The 24,207-nt window shown below is 40.5% G+C and overlaps 1 protein-coding gene across 4 annotated transcripts in view; it reads right to left on the reverse strand.

Moving 5' to 3' along the window:
* Positions 1 to 1,848: 1,848 nt before the first annotated feature.
* Positions 1,849 to 24,207, reverse strand: part of neto1l (neuropilin (NRP) and tolloid (TLL)-like 1, like) — a 182,143-nt gene continuing 159,784 nt past the window's right edge. The window contains exons 9-11 of one of the 4 annotated variants that reach the window (XM_029697538.1): positions 11,261 to 11,876; positions 10,073 to 10,145; positions 2,718 to 2,789 (exon numbers count right to left, since the gene is read on the reverse strand). In XM_029697538.1, the coding sequence (XP_029553398.1) occupies positions 10,085 to 10,145; positions 11,261 to 11,876 (677 nt within the window). In that variant the 3' untranslated portion in view covers positions 2,718 to 2,789; positions 10,073 to 10,084. Of the gene's footprint in view, positions 2,790 to 3,659; positions 4,712 to 10,072; positions 10,146 to 11,260; positions 11,877 to 24,207 lie in introns of those variants that run through there. The other 3 variants (XM_029697534.1, XM_029697544.1, XM_029697526.1) reach the window with 3 other exon arrangements.

Below are 24,207 nucleotides of genomic sequence, written 5' to 3' on the forward strand. Positions count from 1 at the left end.
ACAAGCGCGAAGAATCGTGGGAGAGTGAGTTTTCTTGGAAGAGTCATTGGCAGTGTAAGTCCATGGCAGGTCCCAGTGGATGAAATCAAAGAGAATTCTGTCTTTGATAAAATAGACATCACAGCAATATCACAGATTTTAAAACATGTATATTTTAAACATATATTCTCTTTGGCAATATACTCACGTATTCTAGACTAGTAGGGTAAGCTACAGCACTTAGGCTACAACATTATAACAAGGGACAGGTTTGGGTAGGTTACTTTCTAAATGTAATCCGTTACAGTTACTACTTACCTGTCCAGAATTGTAATCAGTAACTTCACTTTTGGATTACTTCCCTTAAGAGGCATTAGAAGAAGACAAAAAGAATCCATCAAACGCATTGGTGTGTCATCATAGTGGTCTCTGACTTGTGGTCTGACTCGCTCAGCTGGAGCAAACTTAAACTTTCGCCTTTTTTCAATGCTGAATTGAATGTCATTGAAAAAAACAGAATGGTGTTATAAAACATTTCCCCAAACATCCGTTCTAAATGTCAAAATAATCCAAGAAGTAATCATCTAGTTTTTCAAAAGTATCCGTCATCTGATTACAATATTTTTGCTGGTAACGTAACTGATTACAGTTTGTTTTATTGTAAACAGATTACATGTACATGTACCCTGACAAGTGACGTTGTTCATGGACAAGCTCAAATTAATATCACTTTCCAATATACAAACTCAGTAAGTCTCAATGAGATTAGTATCAGTTTATTGAAAACATTCTGTCCAGCATTTCTTTAACGTGTTACCAAAGTATAGAGATCTCAGCAAACAGATGGGTCTCAAACATACACATATACGATATACACAAAAGTGTGTGGACACCCCTTCAAATGAGTGGATTTGGCTATTTCAGTCACAACCGTTGCTGACAGGTGTATAAAATCGAGCACACAGCCATGCAATCTCCATAGGCAACGTTGGCAGTAGAATGGCCTTACTGAAGAGCACAGTGACGTCTATGTGCAACAACGGCTCAGTTGTGAAGTGCTAGGCCACACAAACTCACAGAACGGGACCTCCAAGTGCCGAAGCGCTTAGCACGTAAAAATAATCTGTCCTCGGTTGCAACACTCACTACCGAGTTCCAAACTGCCTCTGGAAGCAACGTCAGCACAATAACTGTTCGTCGGGAGCTTCATGAAATGGGTTTCCATGGAGGAGCAGCTGCAGACAAGTCTAAGATCGCCAAGCACAATGCCGAGCTTCAACTGGAGTGGTGTAAAGCTTACTGCCATTGGATTCTGTAGCAGTGGAAATGCTTCACCATCTGGCAGTCCAATGGACTAATCTGTGTTTGGCAGATGCCAGGAGAACACTACCTGACTGAATGCATAGTGCCAACTGTAAAGTTGGGTGGAGGATTAATGGTCTGAGGATGTTTTTCATGGTTCGGGCCAGGCCCCTTAGCTCCAGCGAAGGGACATCTTAATGCTACCGCATACAATTAAATTCTAGACGATTCTGTGCTTCCAACTTTGTGGCAACAGTTTGGGGAAGGACCTTTCCTGTTTCAGCATGACAATGCCCCCGTGCACACTGTGAGGTCCATACAGAAAGGGTTTGTCGAGGTCGGTGTGGAAGAACTTCCCTGGCCAGCACAGAGCCCTGACCTCAACTCCATCGAACACCTTTGGGATGAAATGGAACACAGACTGCGAGCCAGGCCTAATTGCCCAACATCAATTCCCAACTTCACTAATGCTCTTGTGGCAAGTCCCCGCAGCAATGTTCCAACATCTAGTGGAAAGCCTTCCCAGAAGAGTGGAGGCTGTTATAGCAGCAAAGGCGGGACCAGCTCCATATTAATGCCCATGATTTTGGAGTGAGATGTTCGATGAGCAGGTGTCCACATACTTTTGGTCACGTGGTGTATTTTGAATGACAGGAAATAAAATATTGTAAAGGAAAGACTATGGGGTAATCAAGGAGTTAGGTAGTAGCCTAATTCATGATCAGTAATTGAGCACACATTTGTTTTACTGTAGCCTCCTAGTGTGTATGGACAAGCCACTAGTACAACTATTCCCAATGTTTGAGATCCTAGTTGGAAATCTGACTGAAAATTCTCAAAATTTGGATCTCTGGAAAAACAATTTCATTAGGCTACTCTCTGAAGAGGTCTGTGACTTGTCATAGAAACTACATATTACATCCCAATGTCCCATTTCAGTCCTCACAAATCACCAAAGAGATCTTTCATGTCCAGTGGATTAACACTAAGGTTAATGCCCTTCATGACATCACAACATTCTCTTGGGTGTGAAAGTCCATCCGGGGAAAGAACTTGAGCCATAATGGAGGGAGGGAAACATAACAGCGATACATACTGTGGATTTCCAGATGGTATTTCAGCACCAAAATGACATCCTTACATGTTTGATAAATAAAAAAATCATTAATCAAGTTTCAAAGAACAGGTTCAGATTTTCAGTCAATGAACAATGTACATTAAAGGTATTTATTTTTCTTTTAAAGTTTCGGCCCAGTATCTGAGTATCAGGATATGTGTCCGTTGGCTTTACATTCTCAGCCATTTGAGAAACACAAACAGGGCATCTCACCTGTCATCCAAACAAAATAAACCAACGCATACACAAAAAGCTTCTGTTTTTCCTTATCACAACACTTTACCGCTCAACGCAAGTGCACCAGTTCTCTCAAGATGCATGAGGGAGATTAATGTTAGTTCCATGTCAAACTTGGCAAGATGCAGAAGAATGATGAATCTGTCTGAAGTATCTGTAGAGAAATGAAAACACCATTACTTTTAGTGTACTCTAGTCCACAATAACTACAACAACAGTTTATTACTGTTTGATATGTCACTTTACCTCTCTGTCTCTCCATCCTGAAGTTTCATTAGAACAGATTACTGCGTAAATCAAATGTGACCCTAAAGCAATCACACGTTACAACATACAGTAGGCCTATTTGCAGTATGTTGCCCATATTGTGCATGTGTTAAGACATTACTGAATTGTTGCAGTCTCTCTCTGTGTGTGTTTACACAGCGTCAGTATTGATTCACATGGTCTCTTAAGTTCACATTACAGTTATACAATAACAGTATCACTAGCTGTGTCAAAATGAAGTGAACAAATAACATTAACTGAACACATAAACTTACGCAGTGCATTACAAAAAAACCAACAACAACATTAACATAAACAACAGCAAACGAGAAAACTGAGCAAGCATATCAAATTAAACTAAAGCTTGATTTATTGTTGGGATATTGAAGGCATCAGCATAGCTGCAATGATGTAGTGTAGACAAACCATGCAGGCAATAACATAAATCCTATTGTCGACACTGTAACAACTCCCTGATATTGTTCAAGTGAGAGTGGACTGGAATTACATTACATCTGAGTGGAGATCAAAATGTTTTGATTTAGTATAGTGCTAGTGTGGCTAAACGGTGTATCTTAATGGGGTGCGTTTGTGAGAGTGAGTATGTGTGTGTGTGTGCATGTGTGTTGGGTGCGTGCATGTGTGTATGTTTGCATTCATATTTATTTACTTGCAATTAAATTCATTTCCTTTAATTTCATTTGAACAATAAGGACTGGTGAAACACATGACAAAATAATTAGATAAAACCTTAAAATAAAAATTATTAAGCTTTATTGTTTATTTTCTTACAAAGCATTCATAAAATCAGCCCTGAACAGTATTATTTATGTCTTTAAAAAGTCTCCTCTTTTCAAATACCCCCAGTAAAAAAGTCTGAGTACAAAGATTACAGGCTACTAAAAGAGAGGGTGTGACAAATCAACTAAATTTAGGAATCAACATTTGAAAATGAAAATGTTAAAGATTAGTTTTGTATTGACATTTGACTTTCAATTTAGTTGAATTAGCATGCAATCAATTAATACCACTCATAATACTTTTATGGAAAGATTTCCTTTGTTTACGTTATAGTGAACTTATTTATAATTGAGATGCATGTAGTGTATTAGTGGATGACTTAACTTTCAATCTAGATATTAGTTTGTTAATGTTTTAATGGATATAAAAAGCATGCACAAGTCATACCATAGCATTTTCAATTATCATAGAAAGTAATTTTTTTCTTATTCAGAGAGGGGTAATTACACTGGGGTTAGTTACTGAGTAGGCCTTATCGCCTAATTATTACTGATAAATGTTACATCTTTCCTCAAACTGAAAAATTGCAAGCATTGATAAGCCAAAATATCATTTATAATATGCTGCAAAAAATCCTACAAAATCACATGCTCTAAACATTGAACTGAGGAAGGTTTTCTAATCACAATTGTCCTTTGATGAATTTGAGCAACAAACTTGCATCTCACAATGTAGATATTCATCCAAAATGTTTTGTTTGATAATAATGTACCTTGTTAATGTCCAGTCAATAAGATTACAAAATCTGAAGTAACAATAGTGGGTCTGATTAGAAGCCTACTTAAATTCAAGTTTCAATTATTTTAAGCCAGTCTATATACACGCAATAGTTTTTTATCACTGTAGCTACTTTCTTCCAGTTTGTTACATATTTCATATTCTCTATATCCATAAGTCCTTCATCACCATCACCATCGCCATTATGCTGATGTGAATCTCCGGTCCGTATTTTCATATTTCATTGAAGCCCGTTCGTACTGATCCAGGATTTCACTATTCTCAAGAAGTCTATATGATGGAAACAATGCAACATAATGTAGAGCGTAAACAAACACACAAACACACATACACACTCACCGGACTAAGCATTTCTTACACTGAATGACACAACTTAGGGTAACAGTTTACTTGAATGTCCCAGCATAATACTAACATGAGGGAGTCATGGCTTAAAGGTGACATTCATTAAGCGCAATGATAGTCTAGACAACCTTATGTTGGCATTATGATGAAACATCCAAATAAAGTGTTACCCAACAAAGACATAAAATAAAATGCTTTAACATTAATGCAACTTAAAATTGAAGACAACAGTACAGTCCATGAGTCAGGGGAGTCTCATAGCGATTTTTTTGAAGGTCAATGTCCCTAGAGTTGGAAAATGTGTGATAGCAGTGCATCAATGGTAGTTTCCTCTGTGTTAAAACTCTTTATTTCATCCCTCCGTCCCATTCATTTTTCCCATAGGGATTTTACCCCAAAGAATGTCAGTATACAACAAGTTATTGCTCACTTATACCCTTCAGTCATATATCATTGGAACGCTTAGATTCACAGCTATTCATCAGACATATTTTCTGAATGTTTAGATCAACAGAACTTTGACCTTAAACCTCTAGGGTACATATTAGAATTACCTGTATGCATTGCTTTAAAAAATAAACGTGATACATTTTAAACTTTGTTTGACAAGATGTTCTGAAAGGTCATAAAATTACCATTCAAATGATATATAATATAATCAGCTTCGAAAGCACCAGCTACAACTATTGTTAAAAGAAATCGCCAATATTGTGCCATCGACATTAGAATGTTGCAAGCTTGGCCATAGAATTCCATGTAATGGGGAAGCTATGTTTTGGGATTCACACACACAGCTAGAACAGGTTTTTAAAAAGATCTGTAGACACAGTACAAGGCCATCACAGAATTCACTCATTAACCCCACAGAAGCCTTTGTCCAATATGGCCGCCAAACAACACAATGGGGTCTTACTGGAAATGTTTTCATTACCATACCTAAATATAAAAACACAACATGCAACAATACCAACGATTTTACTGAGTTACAGTTCATATAAGGAAATCAGTCAATTGAAATAAATTCATTAGGCCCTAATCTATGGATTTCACATGACTGGGCAGGGGCGCAGTCATGGGTGGGTCTAGGAGGGCATAGGCCCACCCACTGGGGAGCCAGGCCCAACCAATCAGAAATTGTTTTCCCCCACAAACGTGCTTTATTACAGACAGAAATACTCCTCAGTTTCATCAGCTATGCGAGTGGCTGGTCTCAGACAATCCCGCAGGTGAAGAAGTCGGATGTGGAGGTCCTCGGCTGGCGTGGTGACACGTGGTCTGCATTTGTGAGGCTGGTTGGACGTACTGCTAAATTCTCTAAAACAACATTGTTGTTATGGTAGAGAAATAAACATCAATTCTTTGGTAACAGCTCTGGTGGACATTCCTGCAGTCAGCATGCCAATTATACACTCCCTCAAAACTTGAGACATCTGTGGCATTGTGTTGTGTGACAAAACTGCACATTTTAGTGCGGGCTTTTATTGTCCTGAGCACAAGGTGCACCTGTGTAATGATCATGCTGTTTAATCAGCTTCTTGATATGCCACACTTGTCAGCTGAATGGATTATCTTGGCAAAGGAGAAATGCTCACTAACAGGGATGCAAACAAATTTGTGCACAACATTTGAGAGAAATAAGCTTTTTGTGTGTATGGAAAACGCCTGGGATCTTTTATTTCAGCTAATGACACATGGGACCAACACTTTACATGTTGCGTTTATATTTATGTTCAGTATAATTGTAGTATGCCCTAAAATATCTTAAAATGTTCATACTGTTTTAGAATACACAACCAAATGAGCAAGGTGGGCCAGATAAGGAATGATTATTCACAGAATTGGGGTAAGAATGTGCCTAAAAAGCTATCAGAATCACTGACTTATGAACACAATAGCATCAACAATTGTAATATTTGATCTTTAAACATGTAAAATGGATATGTACATGTGAATAATCATGGATGTGAGCTTATTAAAATGATATACAATGTTATCCTAGTAGCAGTTTTCATTATGAGGACTATAAACCTGCCCCGTACATTCCAATACAATGTAGTAAAATCCAATGTTGGGCCTGTTGAGGTCAATTATATTACTTGTAGTATTCTAGTAACAGACCAATGTACTACAGCCCCAAAGTAAGAATGCATCTTCATTTAGACTAACTATGTGTAATGGTTTGCTGCTCTCAACATCAGGTGAAAACAGATTGACATTTCTATGGAATTTGACATTGTACTGTATGTGGCACATTTCTAGTCCTCTGTTTTCTGAAAACAATTAATATGATAACATTGTATATCATTTTAATCAGCTCACATCAATGACATCACATGTACATATCCATTTTACATGTTTGAAGATTAAATATTGCAATTATTGATCATAACATCTGCAGAAATCAGCGATTCGTAAAGCTTTTTTGGGCACATTCTTATCACAATTCTGTGAATAAATTAACATCTTTATATACAGTGCCTTCGGGAAAATATTCAGACTGCTTCACTTTTTTCACATTTGTTACGTACTTACTGTAAAATTTATTAAATCGTTTTTTCCCCTCATCAATCTAAAAAATATCCCAGTATGACAAGGCAAAAATAGGTTTTTAGACATTTTTGCAAATTTATTACAGCTAAAAAACTGAAAATCACATTTCCGTAAGTATTCAGACCCTTTACTCAGTACTTTGTTGAAGCACCTTTGGCAGCGATTACAGCATCGAGTCTTCTTGGGTATGACGCTACAAGCTTTGCACACCTGTATTTGGGGAGTTTCTCCCATTCTTCTCTGTAGATCCTCTCAAGCACTGTCCGGTTGGATGGGGAGCGTTGATGCACAGCTATTTTCAGGTCTCTCCAGAGATGTTCGATCGGGTTCAAGTCCGGGCTCTGGCTGGGCCACTCAAGGACATTCAGAGACTTGTCCCGAAGCCACTCCTGCGTTGGCTTGGCTGTGTGCTTAGGGTCGTTGTCCGGTTGGAAGGTGAACCTTCACCCCCAGTCTGAGGTCCTGAGTGCTCTGGAGCAGGTTTTCCTCAAGGATCTCTCTGTACTTTGCTCTGTTTATCTTTGCCTCGATCCTGACTAGTCACCCAGTCCCTGCCGCTGAAAAACATATCCACAGCATGATGCTGCCACCACCATGCTTCGCTTCACCGTAGGGATGGTGCAAGGTTTACTCCAGACGTTACACTTGGCATTCAGGTCAAAAAGTTAAATCTTGGTTTCATCAGTCCAGACAATATTGTTTCTCACGGTCTGAGTCGTTAGGTAATTTTTTGGCAAACTCCAAGCAGGCTGTCATGTGCCTTTTACTGAGGAGTGGCTTCCATCTGGCCACTCTACCATAAAGGCCTGATTGGTGGAGTGCTGCAGAGATGGTAGTCCTTCTAGAAGGTTCTCCCATCTCCACAGAGGAACTCTAGAGCTCTGTCAGAGTGACCATCAGGTTCTTGGTCACTTCCCTGACCAAGGCCTTTCTCCCCCGATTGCTAGTTTGGCCCAGGCAGCCAGCTCTAGGAAGAGTCTTGGTGGTTCCAAACATCTTCCAATTAAGAATGATGGAGGCCACTGTGTTCTTAGGGACCTACAATGATGCAGACATTTTACCCCAGATCCCTGGATATGTGCCTCGACACAATCCTTTGACCTCATGGTTTGGTTTTTGCTCTGACATGCACTGCCAACCGTGGGATCTTATATAGTCAGGTGTGTGCTTTTCCAAATCCTGTCCAATCAATAGAATTTACCACAGGTGGACTCCAATCAAGTTGTAGAAACATCTCTAGGATGATCAATGGAAACAAGATGCACCTGAGCTCAATTTCAAGTCTCATAGCAAATGATCTGAATACTTATGTAAATAAGGTATTTCTGTTTTGTAATTTTTTATACATTTGCAAACATTTATAAAAACCTGTTTTTGCTTTGTCATTATGGGGTATTGTGTGTAGATTGCTGAGGATTTTATTTTGTTTAATCAATTTTAGAATAAGGCTGTAACTTAACAAAATGTGGAAAAAGTCAAGGGGTCTGAATACTTTCCGAAGGTACTGTATCTGGCACACCTGGCAAATTTTGCTGTGTATTCTACATCACTATGAACATTTTAAGATATTTTGGGGTATACTACAATTATATTTTATACAGGTACGGTCATGCAAAATTATTAAATAAACCCAATTGTGTTGTTTGGTGGCCGTATTGGTAAAAGGCTTCTGGGCTTAATACATGGATTCTGTGATGGCCCTGTATCTACAAGCCTCTTCCATAATGTTATAGTTCAAAAACATAACTGCCCCATTACATGGAATTCTATGGTTAAGCTTCAAACATTATAATGTCAATGGCACAATATTTGCGATTTTCTTAACAATAGTTGTAGCTGGTGCATTCAAAGTTGGTTACAGTATATTTTATATAATTTAAAAGGTAACTTCATGACCTTTCAGAACCACTTTTCAAACAAAGTTGAACATGATTCAGGATTTAATGCACTTCTATTACACATTTTCCAACACTAGGGACAGAGATCTTCAACAAAATCACTATGAGACACATCATCCCAAGTGAATGTACAGATCATATTTCGGGGTCTGGCTCATGGACTAGTAGGCTCGAAAAGCCATGTTCAGTATTTCAGTCATTCAACAAGTCAAGACAACAGGAGAATACCGTGTAAGTGTAACTTCAATAAACCTTAGTAATGTCTGAAAACATTCCAGGTGACTAACTTGTTTAGAATTAGGACTGTGACTTTAGTATGTAGAACTATTAATGTGCTTAATTAAAAGTGTGCTAATTAAATATCTGTATGTTAAATAATACAGCTATGATCTGTTTGTGCTACGAGGCTAAAAGAAATACAGGTTAAAGGTGAGAATCATCCTTATTTTCCACAGGTTCAACAGAAGATGACTGGAAAAGTCCATGCTAATAAATAATAAAATGTTGCTCATGATATGACCTCGGTAAGAAGAGGACACATACATGAGCTTTAAATCAACCACGCAAAAAAATTGCAGCCAAATTTCACACAAAAACTCACCATAAACCAAGATGGCTGCAAGCAGAGGAACCATCTTGATGACAACAATGAACCATATAAAAAAAATCTAACAAACAAAACAAACTAAATCCAGAATAACTTCACAAAAAAGTCAACATCAAAACTACATAAAACTACCATTACTGAGATATTGACTTATATGGTCAAACGATGACCTACACAGAAACATAAAATATGTTTATTGTTGTATGGGGGGGGGGGGGGGGGGGGGCTTACCTTGAGATTGCCTTACACCCTAGTCGTGTTGTATTCTGATTCGTGTTTGCTCAAAGAGCCAATGAGGCAGAACCTGAAATGTCACCGCTCTGTCGTTTAATATCAAACTCTTTTTTGCATAGAGATTATCATATGTACTGTAAATGCATATATTGGCTACATAAAAGCAGAACATTTCAACAGAGTTTGAACTCTGGAAGTCTTGCATGCATAGAAATTGCTGTGCTGGACATTATAGGTAAAACAATACTTTTTCAGGTATACAGGTTGAAATACAGTAGAGCACACATAGTGCATGCATAGCAAAGGTACTTTATCTTGGAAGTTATTTTGGAAGTCCAAGAAGTGTAAACATTTAATTTATCAAGCCATCAAGGTGCAGATATCTGTACAATCAAATATAATTGAAGAAAACAGATTTGTGCCAAAGGTTTGAACTTTACCACATAAAAAAATAACACAGTTAACTTTTACTATTAACAAAGTTATTTGTGTTTATATCTTTTGAGTTTACAAAATAAAGTTATTTGCATTCAAAATTGATTAATCAATAATCTCTTTAACAGTGGCAGGCACCAATACAAGCCCTTCTGCTGAGAGTCACAACAGACTGATACGACTACAGACTGAATTGATCTACATGTCCTCTATAGAAAAGAGGTGTGTGTTTGTCTGATCCATTGCAAATGTCATGCACTCTATTTGCACATCATAAATCAGTAGTTTAATTCAAGATGGATATCTGAAAACCTAACAAGGACACTGGCAATGTTTCTTGGTACTGAGCATGGGTTGGAGCTACATAGATAGATAAAGAACGCAATACAGAGACAGAGACAAAGAAAGAGAGTGAATGTGTGTGAAAGAGTGAGATAAATAGACAGGAAGGGGAGGAAGATAGTGGGTGAGAGAGAAAGTGAGGGGGCAGGTCTCACTACCACAGCATAACTCTTTATGAATGATAGCAGAGTTGACAAGAAGTAGGAATATCAAAGATCAAACCAAAAAAGGAAGCTACAACCTAAAAAAAAAGAAGAATGAGAGAAAGAACAAAAATAGAGGGGGATTAAAAAAAAATTAAAAAGGAAGAAAATCAATGTCACCCTCCCCCATGACATCTTCTATTAGGATGTCTTCATTGACATGGATTGATTGACCATGGATCATTGGAAATCTATAGATACTGACCGCTGGACTGCCTTCTCGTGACGCGACAGTCGGTGGCTCGTCGTGGGAACCTCTTCCAGGTCGTCATCGAGGTCGCACCCGTTGTCGGCCGCTTCCTGTGAGTAGCTGTGCTTCATCACCAGTATGCTGCGCCGGTTCCCTGTGGCAACGCTGGGCAGCAGCGGCCGTACCGGCTGTGGTGGAAGGTCCGTGAGGAGGGCCTCGCGCGTGCTCAGGTTGCCGCGGCTACCCCGCCCACTGAGTGACAGCTGGGACAGGTGGGCGGAGCCCGGGTTGGAGGCGAAGCCACAGTGGTGGTCATGGACGCAGCGTGAGGATGAACGGCGGAGCGCGTGGTAGTTCTCGAAGTCCTCCGCCAGGTCGACTAGGTCGGCGGAGGCTGCAGTGGCGTGCGTGGCGCTCCGTAGCGTGCAGAGCTCGTAGTGCGGCGGCTCGAAGACCTCCTGGAACATGGTGGGGTCGAAGTCCTCGCGCCGGAGGATGTACTTCTTCCTGGGCTGTTTGATCTGAACGATGACGGACACAATGAGGAGGATGAGGACGATGCAACAGGTGACGCCGATAATGGTGCCGTTGGTGTTGTTCAGGTTGTCCAGGATATTGGCTTTCCTCTTCTCTGTTGGAGGAGGGAGACAGATGGGGGGAGAGAGAAATAGAGAGATAGGTGGGAGGGAGAGAGACAGTGAGAGAGGAGCAAATAGTGGTGATCAGGAGACATTTGAATGCTTCTCTTTTAGAGAGTGTGTTGTTCTCTGCTTCCACCTTTGTAAATGCAGCCAAGTGGTGAAACACATTGCAGTTCTATAGTTTTTCCACTGTGCGGGGCTGCCCCTTTAAGAAATGGCCAACTTACACCCACACACACACAATCAAATTAAATCTTATTTGTCACATGCGCCGAAGACAACTGATATAGACTTTACCGTGAAATGCTTGCTTACGAGCCCTTCCCAATGATGCAGAGTTTAAAAATAATAATCAAAATAGCAACACAAGAGGAATAAAATAAAATACACAAAAATGGAGCTATATATCGGAAGTATCATTACCAGATCAATATGTAGAGGTAAGAGGTAGATCTGTACATGAAGGATAAAGGGTAAAGTGACTAGGCCTCAGGATAGATAATAATAAGAGTGAAATAAAGAACAGAGTAGCATCAGCAAATGATGAGTGTAAAAGTGTATGTGAGTGTGTGTAATATGTATGTATGTATGCATGTATGTGTGTGCATATGTGATTACACACCTGGCGAAAAGATTACTGTAGCTCTGTTGGAATAATTTTTATAGATAACTTTGTCATCTTCTGGAAACAAAAGATGCTCTACAGCAGGTATTCCCAAACAGGGGTACATGCAATGCTATCGGGGGTACGCCAAATAAAAATGTGATTCACATAAAATATGTCAATTTTTTGATATATTGAATTTTTGTACTTTTTTTTCTCTTCACATTTTCAAACAGTCCATTTATATTTTCCAACGGGGCTATACATTTGGGTGAGTTTTTTTTCTCACCTGAGTAGCCTCGTTTCACTGCCAAAAATAAAATGACACCATCTAGTGTTCAGCGAAATAACAACACAATGTCAAATACAGGTAGACCAATCAAATAATTAATATCCAATCACATTAACCGTTACTTTCTTGCGGGAATTCCACTAACGGTCCGTATGTAGCCAAACGTAGCTGCTGCTCATGTTGGTATCTGTGCTGATGGTGCAAAATCCATGACAAGGAGACATAGCGGAGTGGTAACACGCGTGCGAGCAGTTGCTCCCGACGCCACTTGGGTACACTGCAGCATCCATGAGAGGCTCTTGCTGCCAAGGGAATGCCTGACAGCTTGAAAGACGTTATGGACACTACAGTGAAAATGGTTAACTTTGTTAACTTCTATGGGCTACGTGGGACGCTAGCGTCCCACCTGCGGGACACAGCCAGTGAAATATCAGGGCGGCAAATTCAAAACAACAAAATGTCATAATTCATCTTTCTCAAACATACAACTATTTTACACCATTTTAAAGATTCACTTCTCCTTTATGTAACCACATTATCCGATTTCAAAAAGGCTTTACAGCGAAAGCAAAACATTAGATTATGTTAGGAGAGTACATAGACAAAAATAATCACACAGCCATTTTCCAAGCAAGGACATGTGTCACAAAAACCCAAAACACAGCTAAATGAAGCACTAACCTTTGACGATCTTCATCAGATGACACTCCTAGGACATTATGTTACACAATACATGTATGTTTTGTTCGATAAAGTTCATATTTATATCCAAAAACTGCATTTTACATTGGCGCGTGATGTTCAGAAAATGTATTCCCACCAAAACCACCGGTGAATGTGCACATCAATTTACAAAAATAATCATCATAAACGTTGACAAAATATATAACAATTATTTAAAGAATTATAGATAGACTACTCCTGGATGCAACTGCTGTGTCAGCACATTTTTCAGTATTCTGAGTACATAGCTCACCATCACAGCAAGCTATACAGACACCCGCCAAGTTCGGGGTCACCTAAACTCAGAATTAGTATTATAAATATTCTCTTACCTTTGCTGATCTTCGTCAGAATGCACTCCCAGGACTGCTACTTCCACAATAAATGTTGTTTTTGTTCGAAATAATCCATATTTACGTCCAAATACCTCCGTTTTCTTCGTGCGTACAGAGCACCATCCAAAGGCATAACGCGCGAGCGCGGTACCAGAGACGAAAAGTCAAAATGTTCCATTACCGTACTTAGAAGCATGTCAAACGCTGTTTAAAATCAATCTTTATGGTATTTTTAACGTAAAATTGCAATAAAATTTCAACCGGACAATAGCATATTCATTCAAGAAGAAAAAGAAGGAACGGCGCGCTTGCGGGATCGCGCATATCCAATCCCTTTGTCCCCAGGCAGTCCACTCAGTGACTGAGCTCCTATTATCTGCCCAGTGACAGGAGAATGCTGAAATAACTTTCTGAAGGCTGTTGACAGCCAATGGAAGCCTTAGGAAGTGCAACGTGACCCCACAGAAACTGTAGTTTCGATAGAGAATCAAAAGAAGAACTACAATTCTCAGACTTTCCACTTCCTGGTTGGAAATTTCTCAGGTTCTTGCCTGCCATATGAGTTCTGTTATACTCACAGACACCATTCAAACAGTTTTAGAAACTTCAGAGTGTTCTCTATCCAAATCTACTAATAATATGCATATTCTAGTTTCTGGGCCAGAGTAGTAACCAGTTTAATTTGGGTACGTTTTTCATCCGGCCGTGAAAATACTGCCCCCTACACCTCAATAGGTTAAAGCAAGGCCCCTGAACTCTCGTGTATTTTCTGCACTATGCAATGATATGGGCAGCGACCATGTAGTGACCATGTAACGCTATTACAACATAGAAGTGCACTGGTTATCAAGGGGAAAAGTACTGACACATTTCTTTAAATTGAGATTGATTACTTACCATCATTTTCACTTGTCTGACCGCTTGCATGTTGACGAGTTTCTCACACGACTGGCCTAACTGGGTGATGTTTTTTCTCATCTGAATGATCTGAATCTAGGATTACAGGGACTCTTCACAACTATAATCAATGTGCGGGACAACATTGAGGCTATGATTAAGAAGTTGGAGCTTCTCTGTTTGCATTAACAAGGACAACAGAGGTCTTTCCATCATTGTATGATTTTTTGTGTGCAAATGAACTCAAGCTTACGGACAGTGTCAAATGTCATATAGCGAAGCACCTGAGTGAGCTGGGTGCGCAATTACTTTCCCAAAATGGATGACACAAACAACTGGATTCATTATCCCTTTCATGACCTGCTTCCAGTTCACTTAACGATATCTGAACAAGAGAGCCTCATCAAAATTGCAACAAGCGGTTCTGTGAGAATTTAATTTAATCAGAAGGCACTGCCAGATTTCTTGACTGGGCTGCGTTCAGAGTATCCTGCCTTGGCAAATCACGCTGTTAAGACACTGAGGCCCTTTGCAACCACGTACCTATGTGAGAGTGGATTCTCGGCCCTCATTAGCATGAGAACTAAATACAGGCACAGACTGTGTGTGGAAAATTATTTAAATCGGCGTCCCGTCAAAGGGAGAGTTGTAAATCATGCAGCGCCTTATGTCAAGATCGTAGATTTTAGAGAAACAACAAATGTCGGTACAGATAAGTGTCTTATATCGTCTGAAAGCTTAAATTCTTGTTAATATAACTGCACTGTCCAATTTACAGTAGCTATTGCTTCGAAAAAATGCCATGCTATTGTTTGAAGAGAACTCCTAACAATAACACTTTTTTCACCGCGATAGGTTTGATAAATTCACCTCTGAAGGTGAAATGTGTACTTACATTCTGAAATCTTGTTCTGATTTATCATCCAAAGGGTCCCAGAGATAACATGAAGTGTCGTTTTGTTAGATAAAATCATTTTTTCTTATCCTAAGAAGGTCCATATAGCATGCACAATCAATTTTGTATTTTGTATTTCCACTCGTTAAATTTGCAAAGAAAGGAATCTGTGAAAATCTCACCCTCCTAGAATGTAAGAAGACTTCACTATATCATTAGGGGTGTAGTATATCCTATAGGACACCATATTTGGTCAGAGAACGACGCCTTCATGGCACGCCGATGACGTGGGTGGTCATCACTTGAACGACTGTATCTTTGTCATATAAGCACCAATCGGGGTCAAACAAAGCTAGCTAGATAGCCAATGAGCCACGTACATGTATTTAAATGCAGCTACTAATCTTGTATGACAGCATGCCTTTTCATTTTGGACAGAAATGATCATATTCAGAGTTATGAAGTTATGAAAACTGGTTGTTTTGCAAATGTTAAACTTATAATATGGCTATGAATACTTGGAAAGCTAATCAAAGTCCAAGTATACAGATTTGACGATATTCTTGCAGAAAAATTTAATATGAATGCGAATGTCTCCTTCACAATTTGCCCAAATGTACCTGTGGACTTCACACTAAAAGTCTTGTAGTTCCCTCATTCTTCAAGTTATCTGTCTGAAACCTTGCACATGCACTGCTGCCATCTTGTTGACACTATCAGAATTACAACTAGAGTGATGGCTAGAACTGGGACCTTTCTCTTGCCCTTCAAAGATGGTGGTCGTTTTTTTCTTTGTATTTTCTTCTACCAGATCTATTGTGTTATATTCTCCTACATTCAATTCACATTTCCACAAACTTCAAAGTGTTTCCTTTCAAATGGTATCAAGAATATGCATATCCTTGCTTCAGGGTCTGATCTACAGGCGGTTAGATTTGGGTATGTCATTTAGGTGAAAATTGAAAAAAACAGGGGGCTATCTCTAACAAGTTAACAACACTATCAACAAGGCCCTAGTTTTGTCGCACCTGGACTACTGTCCAGTCATGTGGCCAGTGCCACAGAGAGGGACTTAGGAAAATTACAATGGGCTCAGAACAGGGCAGCACGTCTGGCCCTTAAACGTACACTGAGAGCTAACATGAATAATATGCATGGCAATCTATCATCTCTCTCTTACACATACACATGATAAGACACACACACTCTACACACACGTACACATGGATTTTGTATTGTAGATATGTGGTAGTAGAGTAGTGGACTGAGGGCGGACTGAGGGCACACACTTAACCTGTTGTGAAAAGTGTTATGAAATGTAATGTCATGTAATATTTTAAATCATCCTCCCGAGCGGGGCAGCGGTCTAAGGCACTGCATCGCAGTGCTTGAGGCGTCCCCCCAGGCCCGGGTTCAATCCCAGGCTGTTTCACAGCCAGCACACAATTGGCCCAGCGTCATCCGGGTTAGGGGAGGGCTTGGCCGGTTGGGATGTCCTTGTCCCATAGCACTCTAACGACTCCTTGTGGCAGGCCGGGCACCTGCAAAAGCTGACTTCGGTCACCAATTGACCTGTGCTTCCCTACAGAGAGGGACTGCAAAAGCTGACTTCGGTCACCAATTGACCTGTGCTTCCTCCGGCTGGCTTCCAGGTTAAGCGAGCAGTGCAGCTTGTGCTTTGGAGGATGCATGGCTCTCAACCTTCGCCTCTCCCAAGTCCGTACTGGAGTTACAGCGATGGGACAAGACTGTAACTACCAATTGAATATCACAAAAAAAAAAAGTTTAAATAAATATATATACACTACCGGTCAAAGGTTTTAGAACACCTACTCATTGAAGGGTTTTTCTATATTTGTACTATTTTCTACATTGTAGAATAATAGTGAAGACATCAAAACTATGAAATAACATATATGGAATCATGTAGTATTGCTGCAGAATGCTGTGGTAGTCATGCTGGTTAAGTGTGCCTTGAATTCTAAATAAATCACAGACAGTGTCACCAGCAAAGCACCTCCTCCTCCATGCTTTACGGTGAGAAATACACATGCGGAGATCATCCATTCACCCACACTGTGTCTCTCCAATTTGGACTCCAGACCAAAGGACACATTTCCACCGGTCTAATGTCCATTGCTCGTGTTTCTTGTCCCAAGCAAGTCTCTTCTTCTTACTGGTATCCTTTAGTAGTGGTTTCTTTGCAGAAATTCGACCATGAAGGCCTGATTCACACAGTCTCCTCTGAACAGTTGATGTTGAGATGTGTCTGTTACTTGAACTCTGTGAAGCATTTATTTGGGCTGCAATTTCTGAAGCTGGTAACCCTAATGAACTTATCCTCTGCAGCAGAGGTAACTCTGGGTCTTCCTTTTCTGTGGCGGTCCTCATGAGAGCCAGTTTCATGATAGCGCTTAATGGTTTTGAGACTGCACATTCAAAGTTATTTTCCGTATTGACTGACCTTAATGTCTTAAAGTAATGATGGACTGTCATTTCTCTTTGCTTATTTGAGCTATTCTTGCCATAATATGGACTTGGTATTTTACCAAATAGGGCTATCTTCTGTATACCATCCCTACCTTGTCACAACACAACTGATTGGCTCCAACGCATTAAGAAGGAAAGAAATTCCACAAATTAACTTTCAACAAGGCACACCTGTTAATTGAAATGCATTCCAGGTGACTATCTCATGAAGCTGGTTGAGAGAATGCCAAGAGTGTGCAAAGCTGTCATCAAGGCAAAGGGTGGCTATTTGAAGAATCTCAAATATAAAATATATTTTGATTTGTTTAACACTTTTTTGGTTACTACATGATTCCATATGTGTTATTTAATAGTTTTGATGCCTTCACTATTATTCTACAATGTATAAAATAGTAAAAATAAAGAAAAACCCTTGAATGAGTAGGTGTTCTAAAACTTTCGACCGGTAGTGTATATTTTAAATTGTACACTGAACAAAAATATAAACGCAACATGTAAAGCGTTGATCCTATGTTTCATGAGCTGAAATAAAAGATCCCAGAAATGTTCTATACACACAAAAAGCTTATTTCTCTCAAATGTTGTGCACAAATTTGTTTACATCCCTGTTAGTGAGCATTTCTCAATTGCCACGATAATCCATCCACCTGACAGTTGTGGTATATCATGATCATTACACAGGTGCACCTTGTGCTGGGTACAATACAAGGCCACTCTAAAATGTGCAGTTTTGTCACACAACACATTGGTTAAGATGTCTCAAGTTTTGAGGGAGCGTGCAATTGCCATGCTGACTGCAGGAATCTCCACCAGTGCTGTTGCCAGAGAACTGAATGTTCATTTCTCTACCATAAGCTGCTTCCAACGTCATTTTAGAGAATTTGGCAGTACGTCCAACCGGCCTGACAACCCCAGACCATGTATATGGCATCGTGTGGGGCAAGTGGTTTGCTGATGTCAACGTTGTGAACAGAGTGCACCATGGTGGCGGAGGCGTTATGTATGGGCAGGCATAAGCTATGGTCAACGAACACAATTGTATTTTATCGATTGGCAATTTGACTTCACAAAAATACTGTAACGAGATCCTGAGGCCCATTGTGAGGCCCATTTTTTTTAAAGGTATCTGTAACTAACCGATGCATATCTGTCTCCCAGTCATGTAAAATCCATATCAGCTGGCAGCTTCATTAAATAGTACCCGCAAAACACCACTCTCAACGTCAACAATGAAGAGGCGACTCCGGGACGCTGGCCTTCTAAGCAGAGTTGCAAAGAAAAAGCCATATCTCAGACTGGCCAATAAAAAGAAAAGAAAAGATGGGCAAAAGAACACAGACACTGGACAGAGATATGGCTTTTTCTTTGCAACTCTGCCTAGAAGGCCAGCATCCCGTAGTCGCCTCTTCACTGTTGATGTTGAGACTGGTGTTTTGCGGGTACTATTTAATGAAGCTGCCAGTTGAGGACTTGTGAGGTGTCTGTTTCTCAAACTAGACACTCTAATGTACTTGTCCTCTTGCTTAGTTGTGCACCGGGGCCTCCCACTCCTTTTTCTATTCTGGTTAGAGCCAGTTTGCGCTGTTCTGTGAAGGGAGTAGTACATAGCGTTGTACGAGATTATTGGCAATTTCTCACATGGAATAGCCTTCATTTCTCAGAACAAGAATAGGCTGACGATTTTCAGAAGAAAGTTATTTGTTTCTGGACATTTTGAGCCTGTAATCGAACCCACAAATGCTGATGCACCAGATACTCAACTAGTCTAAAGGAGGACAGTTTTATTGTTTTTTTAATCAGGACAACAGTTTTCAGCTGTGCTAACATAATTGCAAAAGGGTTTTCTAATAATCAATTAGACTTTTAAAATGATAAGGTTGGATTAGCTAACACAACATGCCATTGGAACACAGGAGTGATGGTTGCTGATAATGGGCCTCTGTATGCCTATGTAGATATTCCATAAATAATCTGCCGTTTCCAGCTACAATAATCATTTACAACATTAACGATGTCTATCTACACTGTATTTCTGATCAATTTTATGTTATTTTAATGGACAAAAAATTAGCTTTTCTTTCAAAAACAAGGACATTTCTAAGTGACCCCAAACTTTTGAACGGTAGTGTATATATATATATGGTCACTTTTTTTGTATATATATATATATATATTTATTTATTTTTCACTATTTTTTTAACTCTTCCGCGATCCCATTTTTATATCAGGCGACCCCACATGGGGTTGTGACCCCTAGTTTTGGAACCGCTGCCATATACACACTCACTCACACACACTACATTGACACGGTCAGCGTGGCGGAGGTGTTGTTGCCTACCCTCACCACCTGGGGACGGCCCGTCAGGAAGTCCAGGATCCAGTTGCAGACGGAGGGGTTCAGTTCCAGGGTCCCTAGCTTGGTGATGAGCTTGGAGGGGACTATGGTGTTGAACGCTGAACTGTTGTCTATGAACAGCATTCTCACATAGTTATTTCCCCTCTTGTCCAGGCGGGGGAGGGTAGTGTGAAGTGAAATTGGGATTACGTAATCTGTGGATCTGTTGGGGCGTGAATTGGAGTGGGTCTAGGGTGTCTGGGAAGATGGTGTTGATGTGTGTCATTACCAATCTTTCAAAGCACTTCAGAATTACAGATGCAAGTGCTCCAGGGTGATAGTAATTTAGGCTGGTTACCTTGGAGCTCTTAGGAACAGACAATGGTGGTCACCTTGAAACGTTGGGATTGCAGACTGGGACAAGGAGAGATTGAAAATGTCCCTGAAGACACTTGTCAGCTGGTCTGTGCATGCTTTGAGAACACACCCTGGTATTCCGTCTTTGTGAAATAGCGGCTTTCACCCAAGGCACAGTGTTATATTCCTCGAAGCGAGCATAAAAGGTATTTAGCTCGTTTGGGAGTTCTGCATCACTGGGAAACTCACCTCTGGGTTTCCCTTTGCAATCTGTTATCGTCTGCAAGGCCTGCCACATACGACGAGCGTCGGAGCCGGTGTAATAGGATTCCACCTTCCTCCTATATTGTCCTTTTGCATTTTTGATGTCTCGTCAGAGGTCGTAGCGGGCTTTCTTGTATGCTTCCAAGTCCGTGTCCCGTTCCTTGTAAGTGGTCGCTCTAGCCTTTAGCCCAGAGCGGATATTGCCCGTAATCCATGGTTTTTTGTTTGTATACATTCTTATAGTCACTTTGGGGACGACATCGTCTATGCACATATTATTATTATTATTATTTTTTTTTTTAGGGGGTAGATCAGCTTTAATATTGCAGATAGATTGTGGCTTCCATCAATGTAATTGCCTGCATAAATACCAATCTCCCATATATTTTGGGGTATATATATATATATTTTTTTTGTATTATTATTTTTTTCCTTATTTTACCCTAACCCTACCATCCCTCCCCTAATTGGAGTAAACTAATGGACAACAATACTTAGGCTTCTACTTCCAGTTTATACTATATACAAGTCTATGCACTTATTGATGAAGCCCATGATTGATGTGGTAAATACCTCAATGTTATTGGATGAATCCTGGAACACTTCCCAGTCTCTACTAGCAAAACAGTCTTGTGTCTGTTTCGTCCGACCACTTCTGTATTGAGTGCATCACTGGTACTTCCTGTTTGAGCTTTCATTTGTAAACAGGAAGCAGGAGAATGGAGTCATGGTCAGATTTGCCGAAGGGAGGACGAGGGAGGGCCTTGTATGCATTTATGTGGGTAGAATAAAAGTGGTCTATAGTTTTAGCGCCCCTAGTGCAGGAGACGTGTTGGTAGAAGTGAGGTAGGACAGTTTTAAGGCTCCCCGCGTTAAAGTCTAGGCCCACCAGAAACGCTGCCTTTGGGTGAGCGGTTTCTTGTTTGTTTATGCCCCCCCCATACACACACACACACACACACACACGCTCACACACACACACACACACACACACACACACACACACACACACACACACACACACACACACACACACACACACACACACACACACACACACACAGCGAGACCTTTGTAAAAGATCACACCGCAGCAGATGTATGCATCACAATTAACATGCAAGATGATTCCCAACACACAGAGGAAATGAACCACAAGATAAAGATCAAGATGTTATTGATGAACAGCAGCTGGGTGAAAAGGTTAGCAGTCAAGGAGTTAAGGCCGTTCCACCAGAGAGCTTACAAAGAGCACAGAACACTAACAATGTGGATAGAAGCTGCCAATAGGGAGAGGGCTGACATTTAATGTGTACACTGTGATGGATATACATTTTGTGTGGTGAGTGTGTGTGTGTGTGTCTATCATTTTTACAGTGTGTGTTTGTGAGTGTGTCTGTGTGTGTGTTTGAAGGTGCCTGTGTTCAGTGTGGTCAACTCCCCAGTTAAAGCAGCAACATTTACAGCACATCCAGACATGAGAGGAAAGCAGAAAAAAATCCAAAATACATGACATTTTACTGCTAATGAGGATAGATGCAGGCAAGAGCTATACATTACCAGGGACAGGGGGGAAGAGCTGGAAACTAGCTAAGCAGCACAAAAACATGTCCGGACAAGATGCTGACAGATACAGATTTTCAAGACTAGGAACTTGTAGGGACGATGGAGGCTTAGAAGGTGAGAAATAAGCCCACACAGGCTTAACAATGGCTGTAAATTGCTGTTGTTTGTCATTGGGCTCTGCCCAGGGTTACACAGAGGAACAAAAGTGCATCGAGAGGACAGGTTTGGCGGCTGCCTGGGTTCGAACTCTGGTCACCAGCAAGGCTCCCGATGGCAGAGCCTGCTAAACTAAAGGAGCTGAAAGGAACCATTCATCCAGCCTTAGCTGGGTCATGATGCTAGAAATAGCATGTGCACCAACCCACTAGAACCACTAGACTCGACTCCTCCCAGTAGCAGTCAATATGTGGGAACACAGGCTGTATTGATTGACCAGAAGCTCAGAGGATACGGAGGTAGACCTAAGGATCATAGTATGGATCTATTTGGACAGCTACAAGAACAGATGGAAGCAATAGAGATAAGGAGAGAGTTGGGGAGAAGGTTGAGAGGGACAGAATTCTGGTAATAAAGTAGGAAGGAATGGATTACCAGTACAATGTCCGTGATTGACCCTGAGGACCAAGAACATAAAGAGGAAGGGGTTGTATGGATCACAGGTGGCTGATGACACCTTAACTGGGGAAGACAGGCTCATAGTAATGGCTGGAATGGAATGAATGGAATGGTATCAAACATATAATAGCATTCCATTCACTCCATTCTGGCCATTATTATGAGCCGTCCCCCGCTCACCAGCCTCCTGTAGTATGGATCTAATAGGAGAAACAGAGAGTGTATAGAGAACACTGACAAAACAGAGAAGCACTGAAGATTAGGAAAGAGCTGAGAGGGACAGAGTTCAGGAAATACAATCAGAAGCATTGGATTTTCTAAGGACTTTGTCATCATTGAGGATAGAGCGGTATTGGCAGAGGATCATGACATGGGATAAGTAGAACAGGATATATTATTGAGGAAGTGTAAACCAGGATCAGGTATGGATTGAGAGGTCGAGAGGAATACATAGGGAATTCTGCTGAATGCTTGTGTATGGAAAATACATGGGAATCCTGAGCTTCTGGTATGGACCAGGCGGGATGGAATTATATTAGTTGAGTGTGAAGGAACCACTGTGGGATATGCATGTATTGAGAGGGACAGACCTTGGATACAGGGAGGCAATACACAGTGGATTGGACCGGATTGACGTGGGATTTAATGTGGATCATGTGATCATGTTGAGAGGGAGAGAGTTGTGAGAGGTCGAGACAGAGAGGTCCAGAGAGGTGGGAGAGAGACACACAGGATGATTGAACGATACATACAGTTGAAGTCGGAAGTTTAAAACTCATTTTTCAACCGCTCCACAAATTTCTTGTTAACAAACTATAGTTTTAGAAAGTCGGTAAGGACATCTACAGTGAGGGGAAAAAAGTATTTGATCCCCTGCTGATTTTGTACATTTGCCCACTGACAAAGAAATGATCAGTCTATAATTTTAATGGTAGGTTTATTTGAACAG

The sequence above is a fragment of the Salmo trutta genome, chromosome 2, assembly GCF_901001165.1.
Source record: "Salmo trutta chromosome 2, fSalTru1.1, whole genome shotgun sequence".
Taxonomy (NCBI): Eukaryota; Metazoa; Chordata; class Actinopteri; order Salmoniformes; family Salmonidae; genus Salmo; species Salmo trutta.